Source organism: Panthera onca, chromosome B3 (genome assembly GCF_046562875.1).
Source record: "Panthera onca isolate mPanOnc1 chromosome B3, mPanOnc1 haplotype 2, whole genome shotgun sequence".
Lineage (NCBI taxonomy): Eukaryota > Metazoa > Chordata > Mammalia > Carnivora > Felidae > Panthera > Panthera onca.
In genome coordinates, this window is record NC_138344.1 from 110,907,843 (window position 1) to 110,922,206 (window position 14,364).

Genomic DNA, 14,364 nt, shown 5'->3' on the forward strand with positions numbered 1-14,364 from the left:
TCAGGACAGTTTCCTGAAGTAACCAAAGGACATTGCTCATTGTAAGTCTTACTCATTTATTATATCTATATTTATTGAATATTTATTTAGCCTACAAATGTAAGTTTCACTAATTGACCAAATAATATAGCAAAAGAAAAAAAACATTTTCTCTAGTCTAGGATCAAATTCAGGATGATGAGTTGCTTTTAGCTCTCACTTTCTTTCATTTTCTTTAATTTGGAAATGTGTCTTTCTTTTATGACACTGACTTTTTTGAAGAGTGTAGCCCACTTATTTTGTAGAATGTCTCCCAATTTGGGTTTGTTTAATATTTCATCTTAGCAGAATCAGGTTATGCATTTTTTGCAGGGCTACCCAGTTAGAGGTGTTGTGTCCTTCTTAGGGTGTTGTATCTGGAGACACATGATGTTGATTTGTCCCATTACTAGTGATGTTAACTTTGACCACCTGCCAATTTTTATTTATTTATTTTTTTCACTGTAATGGTACTATTTTTTTCCTTTGCAGTTAGAAAGTATATTATGAGGAAATACTTGAGAGTATGTAAATATTTTGTTTCTCATCAGACTTTTCTTAACTACTTTGGCATCCCTTTGAGTTTTCATTGAATCAATGTTATTAATATGGTGGTTGCCAAATGCTGATTTCTCCTTTAACTAGTTGACATTTTAACATGTACATACACATAGATTCTTATTTTTACTTAGTGCTATCAAATTACTGTCATTTATTTTGATTCTCGGATTGTCCTCGATCTGGTCTCTTCAGGCCAACTCCTGTTTTCTTGACATATTTCCATTATTCTTTGAGCGTTTTTTTCGTGTCTGCCACAAGATATTCTGGGTCTATCTTATACTATCCCAGCCTCTGAGGTAGAATCAACAATTTTTTCAAGAAGTTTTGATTCCTCTTAGTGGAAAATAGTATTTAGATAAAAGGTCTGGGTGCTGGTTATTGTCCTCATTATTACTGGGGTGTTACTGCTTCTAGGCCCTCTAGATGGAGTTAGGAAAATTTACATGCTGACACATTCATATCCATTTATATTTCTGTGTATGTATATTTATAACTGAGTTGAAGTTGGTAGGCCCAATTTCAATCCAGTACCCCAGGATTCATTCTAAACTTACTTTTTCAGTATTTCTAATTCTCTTTGCTGACAGTGAGACACCTGGCTCTGATTATTTACAATACATTTGCTTACTTAATCAATCCTAGAATGCCTAAAGGATAGTCTAAAAACTGATAACCCATTCCAGTGGTAAAAACAAACTTAATGCTATTTTTGTTTTCAGCTTGAGATTATAGACAAAATACCATGCTCAAAAGTTACTTCAGTTACCTCTTCCCAATGGCCCTACTTCTCTTTCAGTGGTGATATGTTAATTATTTGAAATACTTTTAGGTCTGGTTCCTTCTGTTTATGTACCACTTTTAGGGCTAGCCCTTTTCCATCCTTGTTGATTTTATTTATCCTTGTTTTACTTTTTTGGATATGTGAAACATTCATATGGTTGAGAACTATAGGAGTTCATTAGCAGGAGTCAGAACTATATAAAAAAGTATACTCAGAAGTGTCATTCCCCCATCTCTTCACTCCATTTTCATACACCCTCTGAACAATGACCTCCCAAAAGACATGCATGAGACTTGCATAAACTAATCTCTGGAACTTGTGAATGTTATCTTACATGAAAACAGGGCCTCTGTAGATGTGATTAAGTTGAGTTAAGGCTCTTGAGATAGGCCCTGGATAGGCCCTACATGATGCAGTCACATATATTCTATCCAGTATCTAATATAGATATATTCTATATCACATATATTCTATCCAGTAAGGCCCTGGATAGGCCCTACATGATGCAGTCACATATATTCTTGTAAGAGGCAAGCAGAGAGAGACTTGACATAGAGGAGGAGAAGGCAATATGATCATAGAGGCAGAGATTGGAGCGATAACAGCCACAGCCAAGAAGTGTTGACAGCCACCAGAGGCTGGAAGAGACAAGGAATAGATTCCTTCCTAGAGCCTCCTAAGGGAGTGAGGACCTATTGATACCTTCATTTTGGCTCAGTGAAACTGATTTTGGATTTCTGGCCTTCAGAACTGTGAGAGAATGAACTTCTGTTGTTTTAAGCTACTAGGTATGTGATAAATTGTTACAGCAGCTACAAGAAACTGATACACATCCTTTGTTAGTAACCAGTCTTATAATTTTCTTTCCTTCTTTCTTTCTTCTTCCCTTCCTCCTTCCTTCCCTCCTTCCCTTCCTTCCCTCCCTCCCTCCCTCCCTCCCTTCCTTTCTTTTTCTTTTTTTAGAGACAGAGCAAGAGATTACACTGAAGGGGCAGAGAGAGAGTGAGAGAGTGAGAGAATCCCAAACAGGCTCTGCACCATCAGCACGATGGAACCCAATGTGGGGCTCAAACTCACAAACTGTGAGATTATGACCTGAGCCAGAGTCGGAGGCCTTAACTGACTAAGCCACCCAGGTGCCCCTGGTCTTATAATTTTCTTGTTTAAATCTTTATTTTATTTTATTCTGATCCATGGATATTTTCTTAATTCTCTTTCTTACTAAAATATTTGCATACAATAAATATTTGGGCCCTTTTATTTTTTCTCTTAATATATTCAGGAAGTCGCTATCTTCATCATCTTTCTATGGTTGCATAGTACTTGATTATATGGATGTTTATTCAACCCTGCTCCAATTTAGGATATTTTGCATTTAGGGTTTTTCCATTAATTTGCAATTAAAAGCAATGCTGCAGTGAATAACCTTGTGCATATATGTTTGTGTACTGTTGGGGTTTTTTAGGGTAAATTTCTAGAAGTGAAATTGCTAAGCCAGAAGGTAAATGCTCTGTGAGTTTTGTTAGATATTGCTAAATTCTCCTCCATTAGCATTGTACCTATTTATACTATTACTGCAATTTATGAGAGTGTCTGTTTTCCTGTAGTTTTGGCAGCAGGATATTTTAAAATTTGGGAGGATAGGTTAAAAAGTGGTAGGTCAACATAACAAGTGAGGTTGAACATTTTTCATATGTTTAAGGGCAGTTTTTATGTATTTTATTATTTGTGAATTATCTATTGCCAGTTTTTCTATCAAGTTTTTGGTTTCATTTTCTCTCAGCTTTTAAGAATTCTGTCTATACTAGGGATAATAGATTTTTGTCTGTAAGATATGTTGTTTAGAGTTTCTCTCAATTTTTCACTTGTCTTTTGATTTTGCTTATGGCATCTTTTAAACAAATATTTAATTTTTTTTAGAGATCTTTTAGGTTTGCAGAAAAATTTATCACAAAGTACATAGTTCTCACATTATACCCACTGCTCCCGTTATTTGTATCTTATATTAGAGTGACACAGTTGTTATAATTGACGAACCAATATCAATGCATTATTATTAACTAAAGTCCATAGTTTACATTAGAGTTCATTCTTTGTGTTGTATATTTTATGGACTTTGACAAATATGTAATGTCACTTGTCTACTATTACTGTGTCATACAAAATAGCTCTACTATATGAAGCATCTTCTCATACCCACAATGGTGTGAAACTAGAACTCCATTACAGAAAGAAAACTAGAAAGTTCAGATATGTGGAGATGAAACAACATAACTACTAAACAACAAGTCACATAAAAAGCTACCTTGAAACAAAAGAAAATGGAAAAATAACATACGAAAACTTAAGAGATACAGCAAAAACAGTTTTAAAGAGGGAAGTTCATAGTAATGTAAACACCCTCATTAAGAAAAAAGAAAGGGGGTACCTGGGTGGCTCAGGTGGTTGAGCCTCCAACAATTGATTTCAGCTTAGATCATGATCTCATGGTTCGTGGGTTTGAGCCCTGAATTAGGATCTGCGCTGACAGTGCGAGGAGCCTGCTTGGGATTCTCTTTCTTCCTCTCTCTGCCCCTCCCCTGCTTGTGCGCACGCTCTAGCTCTCTCAAAATAAATAAACTTAAAAAAAAGAACAAACTCATATAAACAACCTAACTTTATACCTCAGTGAACTAGAAAAAGAAGGGTAAACTAAACCCAAAATTAGTAGAAAAAAAGAAATACTAAACATCAGAGTGGAAATAAATGAAATAGAGTCTAGAAAGAAAATAGAAAAGTTCAATGAAACTAAGAACTATTTTTTTAAAAGATAAAATAGATAAACCCTTAGCTAGACTCAACAAGAAAAAAAGAGACAGGACTCAAAATCAGAAATGAAAGGAGATGTTATAACTGATACCATGGAAATGCAAAGGATCATAAGATTGTTACGAACAATGATAGACCAACAAATTGGTCAATTTAGAGAAATGGATAAATTCTCCTAAACATACAATTTACCAAGACTGAATCATGAAAATAGAAAATCTGAACAGACCAATTACTAGTAAGGAGACTTAATTAGTAATCAAAAACCTCTCAACAAATAAAATTCCAGTCCCAGATGGCTTTTCTGGTGAATTCTACCAAATGTTTAAAGAAGAATTGATATCAATCTTTCTCAAACTCTTACAAAAAAATGAGGAGGAAACACTCCTAAACTCCTTTTGTGAGGCTAGCATTGCCTTGATACCAAAGCCAGACAAAGACACTACAAGTAAAGAAAACTACAGGCCAGTGTTCCTGATGAACATAGATGTAAAAATCCTTAATAAAATATTGCCAAACCAAATTCAGCAGTATATTAAAAGGATCATACACTATGATCAAGTGGGATTTATCCCTGGGATGCAAAGATGATTCAAGATATACAAATCAATAAATGTGATACATTAAGTTAATAGAAGATAAAGAACATATTATCTCAGTAGATGTGTAAAAAGTATTTGACAAAATATAACATCTTTTCATGATAAAAACTGTTAGCAAATGGAGAGTAGAAGAAGGAACTAACCTCAACCATGGAATGGGAAAAAGTATTTCGAAGTCATATATCTGATAAGGGTTTAATATCCAAAATACATAAAGAACTTAAACTACTCCGTAGCAAAAGGCATTTTTTAATATAGTTACAAAATGGGCAAAAGAACTTAATAGACATTTTTTCATAGAAGACATACAAATGGCCTAGTTATATGAAAAGATGCTTGACATTATAATTGCTAGGGAAATGCAAATCAAAATCACAATGAGATATAACTCCTATCTATTAGAATGGCTATTATCAAAAAGACAAGATACAACAGGTATTAGTAGGGCTATGGAGAAAAGGAACCTGGGGCGCCTGGGTGGCTCAGTCTGCTAAGCGTCTGGCTCTTATTTTGGCTCAGGTCATGATCTCACAGTTTGTGAGATCTAGCCCTGCATGGGCTCTGTGCTGACGATGCAGAGCCTGCTTGGGATTCTCTCTCTTCCTCTCTCTTTTTTTTCCCTTCCTGGCTTGTGTGCTCTCTCTCTCAAAATAAATAAACTTAAAAAAAAAAAAGGAAAAAAGAAAAAGGAAACTTTGTGAACTGTTGGTGGGAATGTAAATTAGTACACCCATCATGGAAAACTGTATAAAATTAAAAATAGAGCTACCATATGATGCAGCAATTCTACTTCTGGGTATATATCCAGAGGAAGTGAAAACAGGATTTTGAAGAGATACCTGCACTCTCATGTTCATTGCAACATTATTTACAGTAGTCAAGATATGGAAACAACCTGTTATCATATGAATGGATAAAAGGGATATGGTATGTATATACTGTGTGTGTGTGTGTGTGTGTGTGTGTGTGTGTGTGTGTAATGTGTCCACACACACACACACACACACACACCCTTTAGAATGTTATTCAACCATGAGAAAGAAGGAAATCCTATCATTTGTGACACATGGATGGACATTGAGAGCATTATATGCTAAGTGAAATAAGTCAGAGAAAGACAAATACTGCATATCAGACATTATAGGTACTTGAATTGCATATGTGGAATCTGAAAAAGCTGAACTAGAAACAGAGTGAAATGGTGGTTATCAGGGGCTAGGGGGTGGCAGAAATGAGATGTTGGTCAAAGGGTACATACTTTCGGTTATACGACAAGTAAGTTCTGGGAAAGTTAAGTTACTATTGATCTAACTTTAGGTTCACTGACTCTTTGCTATATCATCTCCAGTATGTTCTCCTTGTTGTAGATACTCTTTTACAGAATTTTTTTTTTATGGTTTCTGTTTCTTTGTGAACATATTTTTCTTTCTTCATTGAACATATTTATAATAGTTCTTTTAAAATCTTTGTTTATTGGGGCGCCTGGATGGTTCAGTCAGTTGAGCATCCTACTTCGGCTCAGGTCATGATCTCGTGGTTCACGAGTTTGAGCCCCACATTGGGCTTGCTGCTATCAGTGCAGAGCCTGCTTCAGATCCTCTGTCTCTCTCTCTCTCCCTCCCCTGATTGTACTCTGTTTCTCAACAATAAAGAAAACATTAAAAAAAATAAAAAAAAAATAAAATCTTTGTTGATTGGTACCAACATCCGATTCTACAAGGTTGGTATTTTATTTTTTGGTTTGTTGTTTGGTCTCATTTTTTTGACCTTTGTCAAATTAATTTTGAGTTTTCATCTTGTTATGAATGTTATAGATTCCGTTACATTCCTCCATAAAAGGGCTGATGTCTTTGTGTTAGCAGGCAGTTAATTTGGTTGTACTCATACTGCAAACTGTATCTTAGGAGGCAGTTGAATTGTCAGTTTTTTTGTTTTTTTTTTTTTCCAATCATTGGCTGGTATCTGTCCTGCATATATGCAGCTCATTGGTCAGTCAGTTGGTCCTCCAAAGATTTGGGCAGAGTTATACGTAGGTTTTATGACTTAACTTTCTGACTTTTCTGGAATTTCCCCTTCACTTTCCAGTGTTGGCAGTTGCTTTGGAAGCTTCATCTGGTATTCTAAAAGATAACACTGCAATTAAAAATTGGGAGTCTCGGGGTGCCTGGGTGGCTCAGTCGGTTGAGCGTCCAACTTCGAGCTCAGGTCGTGATCTCACTGTGAGTTTGGGTCCCGCGTTGGGCTCTGTGCTGACAGCTGAGAGCCTGGAGCCTGTTTCAGTTTCTGTGTCTCCCTCTCTCTCTGCCCCTCCCCTGCTCACATTCTGTCTCTCTTTGTCTCTCAAAAGTGAATAAACATAAAAAAAAAAATTGTGAGTCTCTTTGGGAATTTTATTTTATTTTATTTTTAAAAAAATTTTTTTTTAACGTTTATTTATTTTTGAGACAGAGAGAGACACAGCATGAACGGGGGAGGGGCAGAGAGAGAGGGAAACACAAAATCGGAAGCAGGCTCTAGGCTCTGAGCCATCAGCCCAGAGCCCGACGAGGGGCTCGAACTCACGGACCGCGAGATCGTGACCTGAGCCGAAGTCGGACGCTTAACCGACTGAGCCACCCAGGCGCCCCATGGAAATTTTATTTTCTTTGTGTGGCCACTGACTGTGGCCTGCCCTCAGGCTGTGTACAATGTATTTACTGCTGCCATGTTTTGGGCAAGAATGCCATTTTTTCCCCAACAATACACTGCCCTCCAGAATCTGCTTCTGTTCGTGTTCCTATGCCTTCAGATGTTATTGTCATTCGTATTTTTTCAAGTTTTATAATTGTAATCTGCAGGAGGATTGGTCTGGACAAGCTTATTCTAGTCTATTGAACGTGGAACTTCCCTCCATTTCCATTTGGTTTTGATGCATAGTCTCATTGATTTTTATTTATTTAATGTTTTATAATTATTTATAGCTTTTGATTTGATATTCAGATTTGGCCAGTGGGAGCCCCTTCAAGCTTACTTTTTTTTTTTTTTTTTTTTTAACATTTATTTCTTTTTGAGAGACAGAGAGAGTGTGAGCAGGGAAGGGGCAGAGAGAGAGGGAGACACAGAATCTAAAGCAGGCTCCAGGCTCTGAGCTGTCAGCACAGAGCCCAACGCGGGGCTCGAACTCATGAACCGTGAGATCATGACCTGAGCTGAAGTCGGACACTTAACTGACTGAGCCACCCAGGTGCCCCAAGCTTACTCTGTGTGTGTGTGTGTGTGTGTGTGTGTGTGTATATGTGTATTCTGTTGTTGGGCCCTTGTTGGACTTTGAACTCTTTATGTTAGACATAAAATGATGTCTCAGGCTTACTTTATATATTCCCCGCTTCAGATATGAGAACAAGGTAGGTAGATAGATAGATTCACGTATGTATGTATGTATTTAAAATTTAGATACCATGATTTGGGTGCTAGAGGTTAATTTTTCAGGGTCATGTCATTGCTTCTAAGATGTCTTACTGGACAAAACTAAGAAATAGATATATTAAAAATTTTTTTTAATGTTTATTTTTGAGAGAGAGAGAGAGAGCGCGCGCGCGCGCATGAGTGGGGGAGGGGCAGAGAGAGAGGGAGACACAGAATCTGAAGCAGGCTCCAGGCTCTGAGCTGTCAGCACAGAACCCGACGTGGGGCTCGAACTCATGAACTGTGAGATCGTGACCTGAGCTGAAGTTGGATGCTTAACTGATTGAGTCACCCAGGCTCCCCGAAATAGATATATTTTTAAAAAATTAAATTCATACATCAATTCAAACTTAACAATAGAGTCTATTTTGTATTAATTTTTTTCATTTTATGTTTTCCCCACCATACTAAATATCTTAGTTCCTAATAACATATTTATCTATTTGGTTTATTGTACATGTTGCAGAAAAATTGTTCACAAATCACACCAGAATTATAATTATCATAAAATCATAAAACTGAATTTCAAGATTTCTTTAGTAGTTCTTCTCTTTAGAATATATTCTGCTAATATACCTATATTAGCTATATATCTGTAGCTAGAGTGCTGTCTTTCAGAGTCATTTTAAATAATTCTTTTTTGTGTGTAGTTATTTTACCAACTCCGTATGTATTTAAGATCATTTGTTTGGGGCTTTTGTTTTTCCTTTTGATTTAATTTTTTTAAAGTTTATTTATATTTATTTTGAGAGAGAGAGAGAGAGAGAGAGAGAGAGCATGAGCAAGGGAGAGGCAGGGAGAGAGGACCCCAAGCAGGCTGTCAGCATGGAGCCCAACACGGGACTTGATCCCACGAACTGTGAGATCATGACCTGCACTGAAATCAAGAGTGGACGCTTAACCAACTGAGCCACCCAGGTACCATGCTCCCTACCCCCTGCCTTTTGATTTAATTTTATTCTTAACTATGTAAAACATGTATTTAGTTCAAAAATCAAAACTAATTAATAATATAAGCTTAGATAAACATTCTTCTACCCATATCTCCTCCTTTTGGTCCCATTCTCTTCCTTGCCTTTTACAAGTAACTTTTTATTAATTTTGGTATTTCCAGTATTTTGTTTTAAAATATATATATATATAATCTATATTTTTTTTCTTAAAAGCTGGCATACTTTGTATTTGTTCTGTACATTACTTGTATTTACATAACAGTATATATACTGGAGAGCATATATGCATAGAGGTCCTCTTCATTCTTTTTTACAGCTATATAATATTCACTGTGCTAGTATATTGTAGTTTATGCATCCAGACCTTGTTGGTGTATTTCTAATCTTTTCCATTGCAAATGATGTCTCGTTGGAATAACCTTCTCCATATGTTATATTGTATTTGTGAAAGTGTATCTTTAGGATGGCTGCAGAGTTGGGGGATTATTGGATCACAATATAAATTAGTGCTATCTGATAGAAATGTAATGTGAGCCACATGTGGCTACTAGAAAATTTAAATTTCACAATAAAAAATAAAAATATAATTTTAATTACAATAATTAATTATAAATATCCAAATATTACCACTTATATTTAAAATCCTGTCATTTCAACACTCAAAATGAGTATTATCATTGGCATGTAGTCAGTATAAAAATTATTAATGAGATAGTTGAATTCTTTTTTGTACCAAGTCTTCAAAATCTTGTGTGTATTTCATACTCAACAGCACATCTGAGTTTGGACTGGCTGCAAGTCAAGTATGCAGTAATGCTTAGCAGCCACATTTTTCTCACAGTTTGTTTTCTGCCTTTACTTATAGTTTTGAGGGTCTTTTGGCCATGTATACTTTGAAAAAGGGTTTTTATTGTTGACTTTATTAATTAAAAATGCTATCTTTTACCTTTGGATTTTGAATCACTGCTAGACTGACTTTCCTCATTCCCAGGTTATACTTGAAATCATCCATGTTTTCTTGCAGGACTTTCATGGTTTTAATTTTTATATTTCCATCTCTGATCCATTTGAAATTTATCTTATTTTTTCATATACTTACAGTTTTGTTGTTTTCTATTTCCTTCAAAAGATGTTTAAAATAACATTTTTTAACCTGCAGGAGTAAGGACTTTTTATTGTTATTTTTCATATGTAGTTTATTGCGCTGTGATCAGAGAACATAATTTGTGTTATTTCTATTATTGTTGAACTTACTGAGATTTTCTGTATGACCTTATATATGATCAGTTTTTGTGAATAGTCCATATCCACTTGAAAAGAGATTGAGCTTTGTGCTGTGATAGAGAAAACAATATAGTAAGTTCAATATGGTATAGTAATTTACCTTACTGATTACATTGCTTTGGTCTTCTGTGGCTTCACCTACTATTATTCTGTTTGTATTAATTTTTTCATACAGCTACTGTAGACTTTTTTTTTTTTATAAAGCTTGTGATGGGGCTCTTTGGTGCAAAAGTATTCATAATTGATTTATCTTCCTCATTGTTAATTTGTCTCTTAAAATTTATTTATTTATTTATTTTAATGTTTTATTTTTGAGAGAGAGAGAGACAGACTGTGAGTGGGGGAGGGGCAGAAAGAGAGGGAGACACAGAATCCAAAGCAGGCTCTAGGCTCTGAGCTGTCAGCACAGAGCCTGACACGGGGCTGGAACCCACGAACTGCGATATCATGAACTGAGCCGAAGTCAGACACTTAACCGACTGAGCCACCCAGGCTCCCCAATTTATTTGTCTTTTAGAATAAAAAAAGTTGTACTTTGTCTTGCTAGGTGTCTTTTGGGGCTAGGTGTTTTTTGTCAGTTATTAAGATCATAACCACTGCTTTCATTTTGATTGTATTTGCCCATTTTACTTTTGCTCATATATTTCCTTTTAATGTTTCTTCATTACTTTGTTTTAGGTGTTGCTTGTAATGTAAGTATACAATTGAGTTTTACTTCATGAGCCAATCTAAAATAATCTTTTTTCTTTTAGTGGAGGAGTTAAGCTCTTTGCATTTATTATTGACAACGATATGCTAGATTTTAGCTCCTGACAAATATTTATTTTATTTTGTTTACCATGTGTATTCTGTTTACTGTGTGGCATTCATTATGTTGAATTACATTTTCATTGCTCTTTTTAATAATTTGCTTCGAGGGGCACCTGGGTGGTTCAGTCGGTTCAGTGTCCAACTCTTGATTTCAGCTCTGGTCATGAACTTGCAGTTCCTGGGATTGAGCCCTGTGTCGGGCTCTGCACTGACAGCACAGAATCTATTTGAGATGCTTTCTCTCCTTCTGTCTTCCCCTCCCCTGCTTGTGTGTGTGCATTCTGTCTCTCAAAATTAATAAATAAACATTTAAAAAAATAAATAAAATAAAGATTTTAAAATAGCAAAATCTTTAAAAAAGTTTGCTTTGAAAACTTTTTGATATTTACTATATTTATCTGGATAAAGTGTGGAGTTTCATTAGTAATAATAACATTTTTTCATTAATTGTGACAAGTGTTCCGTAGTAATATAAAATGTTAACAATAGGGGAATCTGGGTGTGTGGTATATGGAAACACTTTGTATGCTGCAACTTAGCTGTAATATAAAACTGTTTTAAAATGAAAAAAAATTGTTTTTAATGTAGTAGAATTGAAGGTATCCCGGATTGGTTTTGGAAAGTAAATTTTATGTGAATTTATTGCTGAACTTCGTGAATATAAGCTGTAGTTTTCAGTTTCCAGAAAATTAGGGAGGTATAATCACTGTGTATTTGATGGTAAAGTTAGAGGAAAACATCTCTGATTTAGAATAATGAAACAAAAAGAAATTTTTGGACGGGAAAGAAATTTTTTAGCGAAAGATTAAAGAAAACAATTGCTTTTAGAACTGGTTACTTGAATCATATCTTGTCTAAATGAATTATTTAGAATTGTTGGGGAAGAAGTCATGTCTAGTAGCAAGGTATAAAGATTAATGGGTATTTAAATAAGAATTTTGATGGTTCCTAGAAGGTATAGGGCTTTTACTCCCAGAATTTTAGAGTTGCAAGAGACATTTACAGTTTATTCTAGTTCTTTCATTTGTATAAAAATAACTAGAAATCTAGGGCAGTGATATGTTAGATCTAGAATCATGTAGTAAATTGATACTTAGAGCTGGGACGACATTTGAAGACTCATTTCTGTTTTAGGATTCTTACCTCAATGCCAGAATGTGTTCTTGAGAGTTACGATAATCTTGAAAGTCACAAGATCCTGGGTTCCTCATATCCTACTTAAAGTGCAGCTAAGGCATTGTTACATATTTATACTTGTATTTTTTTAAAAGGCACAGATGGGGTGCTTGGGTGGCTCAGTCGGTTGGGCATCCGACTTCGGCTCAGGTCATGATCTCTTGGTGGATGAGTTTGAGCCCTGCATCGGGCTCTGTGCTGACAGCTCAGAGCCTGGAGCCTGCTTTAGATTCTGTGTTTCCCTCTCTCTCTCTTCCCCTCCCCTGCTCATTCTTTCTCTCCCTCTCAAAATAATAACTAAACATTAAAAAATATTTAAAAAAGGCATAGAGCCATAAGTGATTTTTTATTCAACATCTCAGAGATAATGTTAGGTCATAAGCCTCTGCCTTGTTGGTTTTTTCTGTACTGGGTTTGTTCCCAGTAAGGGAAGGGCCTGGTAGAAGATTGTAGCAAAAAGGCCAATCATTATGAACTGTAGATTGGGAGCTAGAACTGGATCTGGTGCTGGAAACCATAAAAATGCCAGATGATGTAGGGGCTGGGATGGTGTTGGGTGATGACTTATATCATGACTAAGTGGACTTTCCAATCTGTAGTAAAGGGGACAGAATAAAGGAGGTTGCAGAGCCACCATCAAACTCATGCTAATCATGAGGGTCACTTCCTTTTCATTCCCTGGAGCATTCTGCTACTTGCCAGCTAAGATTTGGAATAATCATAGATAATGAAATAAAATTCATCTGACATCTGTAAAACATTTTTATTTTGCAAAGCACTCTGACAAATATTATTGTTTGATCCTTGCAATATCCTTGAGTTGGGTAGAAGGGATATTGGTGAGCAGAAAATGTTAAATACTAATGTCAATGTATAACACAGTGTGTCAAGGCACTGCGTTAGAAACCAAAGGATATGAAAATGACTACACATGGTCTTGGCTTTCATGGTGTACACCATCTTGTGGAGATTGGGGTGGGGAAACAGCCAAATTCAATGTAAGGCATATTGAAAAATATTTGGAAATTCAAACTACCATGGGAATTTAAAAGGAAGGATGTTATTACAACTGATGGAAATTTTAGTATTTTGCCTTCTGATTTCAGACTAGTTGAAAGGATAATAACTATAAAGGAATCTCTTTTTTTGTTGTTAAAACATTTATTTTAGTTTATTTTTTGAAAAAGAGAGAGAGAGAGAGCGAGAGAGCGCATGAGCCAGGGAGGGTCAGAGAGAGAGAGAAAGAGACAGTCCCAAGCAGGCTCCATGCCTTCAGAGCAGAGCCTGATGCGGGGTTCAAACTCACGAACCATGAGATCATGACCTGAGCTGAAGTCAAGAGTTGGATGCTTAAGTGACTGAGCCACCCAGGCTCCCCTGTTTTAAAAAAAGTTATTTTATTGTATGTTACTGTGCTGTTAAGTTAGGCATAACGTTTTCACAAGGCTATTTTGGGACCACAGTCAATGACCACACAATAGTGGTCCAATTCTCTAAATAACAATCACTAGACAAACTGGACACCCTCTCACATGTGGACAAATCTGCATGGAAAAGTACCAGAGTTGTAGGTGTGGACTTGTGTACTTTATTTCCCCTTTCTAGTGTATTAAGAAGTGACACGCACTTTAACTTGCCAAAAGCAATGCTTGCATCTTAGTGGCAACATGCTACTTATGTTACATACTGAAGCGAATACCAGAACTATAAAGGTAGGAGGTGTAAGTCAATTTCATCGGGAAGGGAGGTTGTCAACATAAATAGCAAATGGAGAGTGAATAAGGAAACTCCTGTTGTCATAGACATAGAAGACCTCAATCATATACAGGATACAGGAGGCATTTCAGTTTGTGACAGCCAGCCCAGAAATGTCAAATGCTTTTTCATTTAATCTCATACTTCTGGATTCCTACCAAAAAGGAGTACA

At 35.9% G+C, this 14,364-nt stretch overlaps 2 protein-coding genes across 15 annotated transcripts in view; both read left to right on the top strand.

The window, feature by feature from the left end:
* Nucleotides 1-7,302, top strand: part of CHURC1 (churchill domain containing 1) — a 417,546-nt gene extending 410,244 nt beyond the window's left edge. The window contains exon 4 of the mRNA XM_060620063.3: nucleotides 7,219-7,302. Coding sequence (XP_060476046.1) covers nucleotides 7,219-7,287 — 69 coding nt within the window. The 3' untranslated portion in view covers nucleotides 7,288-7,302. The remainder of the gene's footprint in view (nucleotides 1-7,218) is intronic.
* The window catches only part of FUT8 (fucosyltransferase 8), a 311,734-nt gene that overhangs the window by 29,802 nt on the left and 267,568 nt on the right, over nucleotides 1-14,364 (top strand). The gene's annotated exons all lie outside the window — the stretch shown is intronic.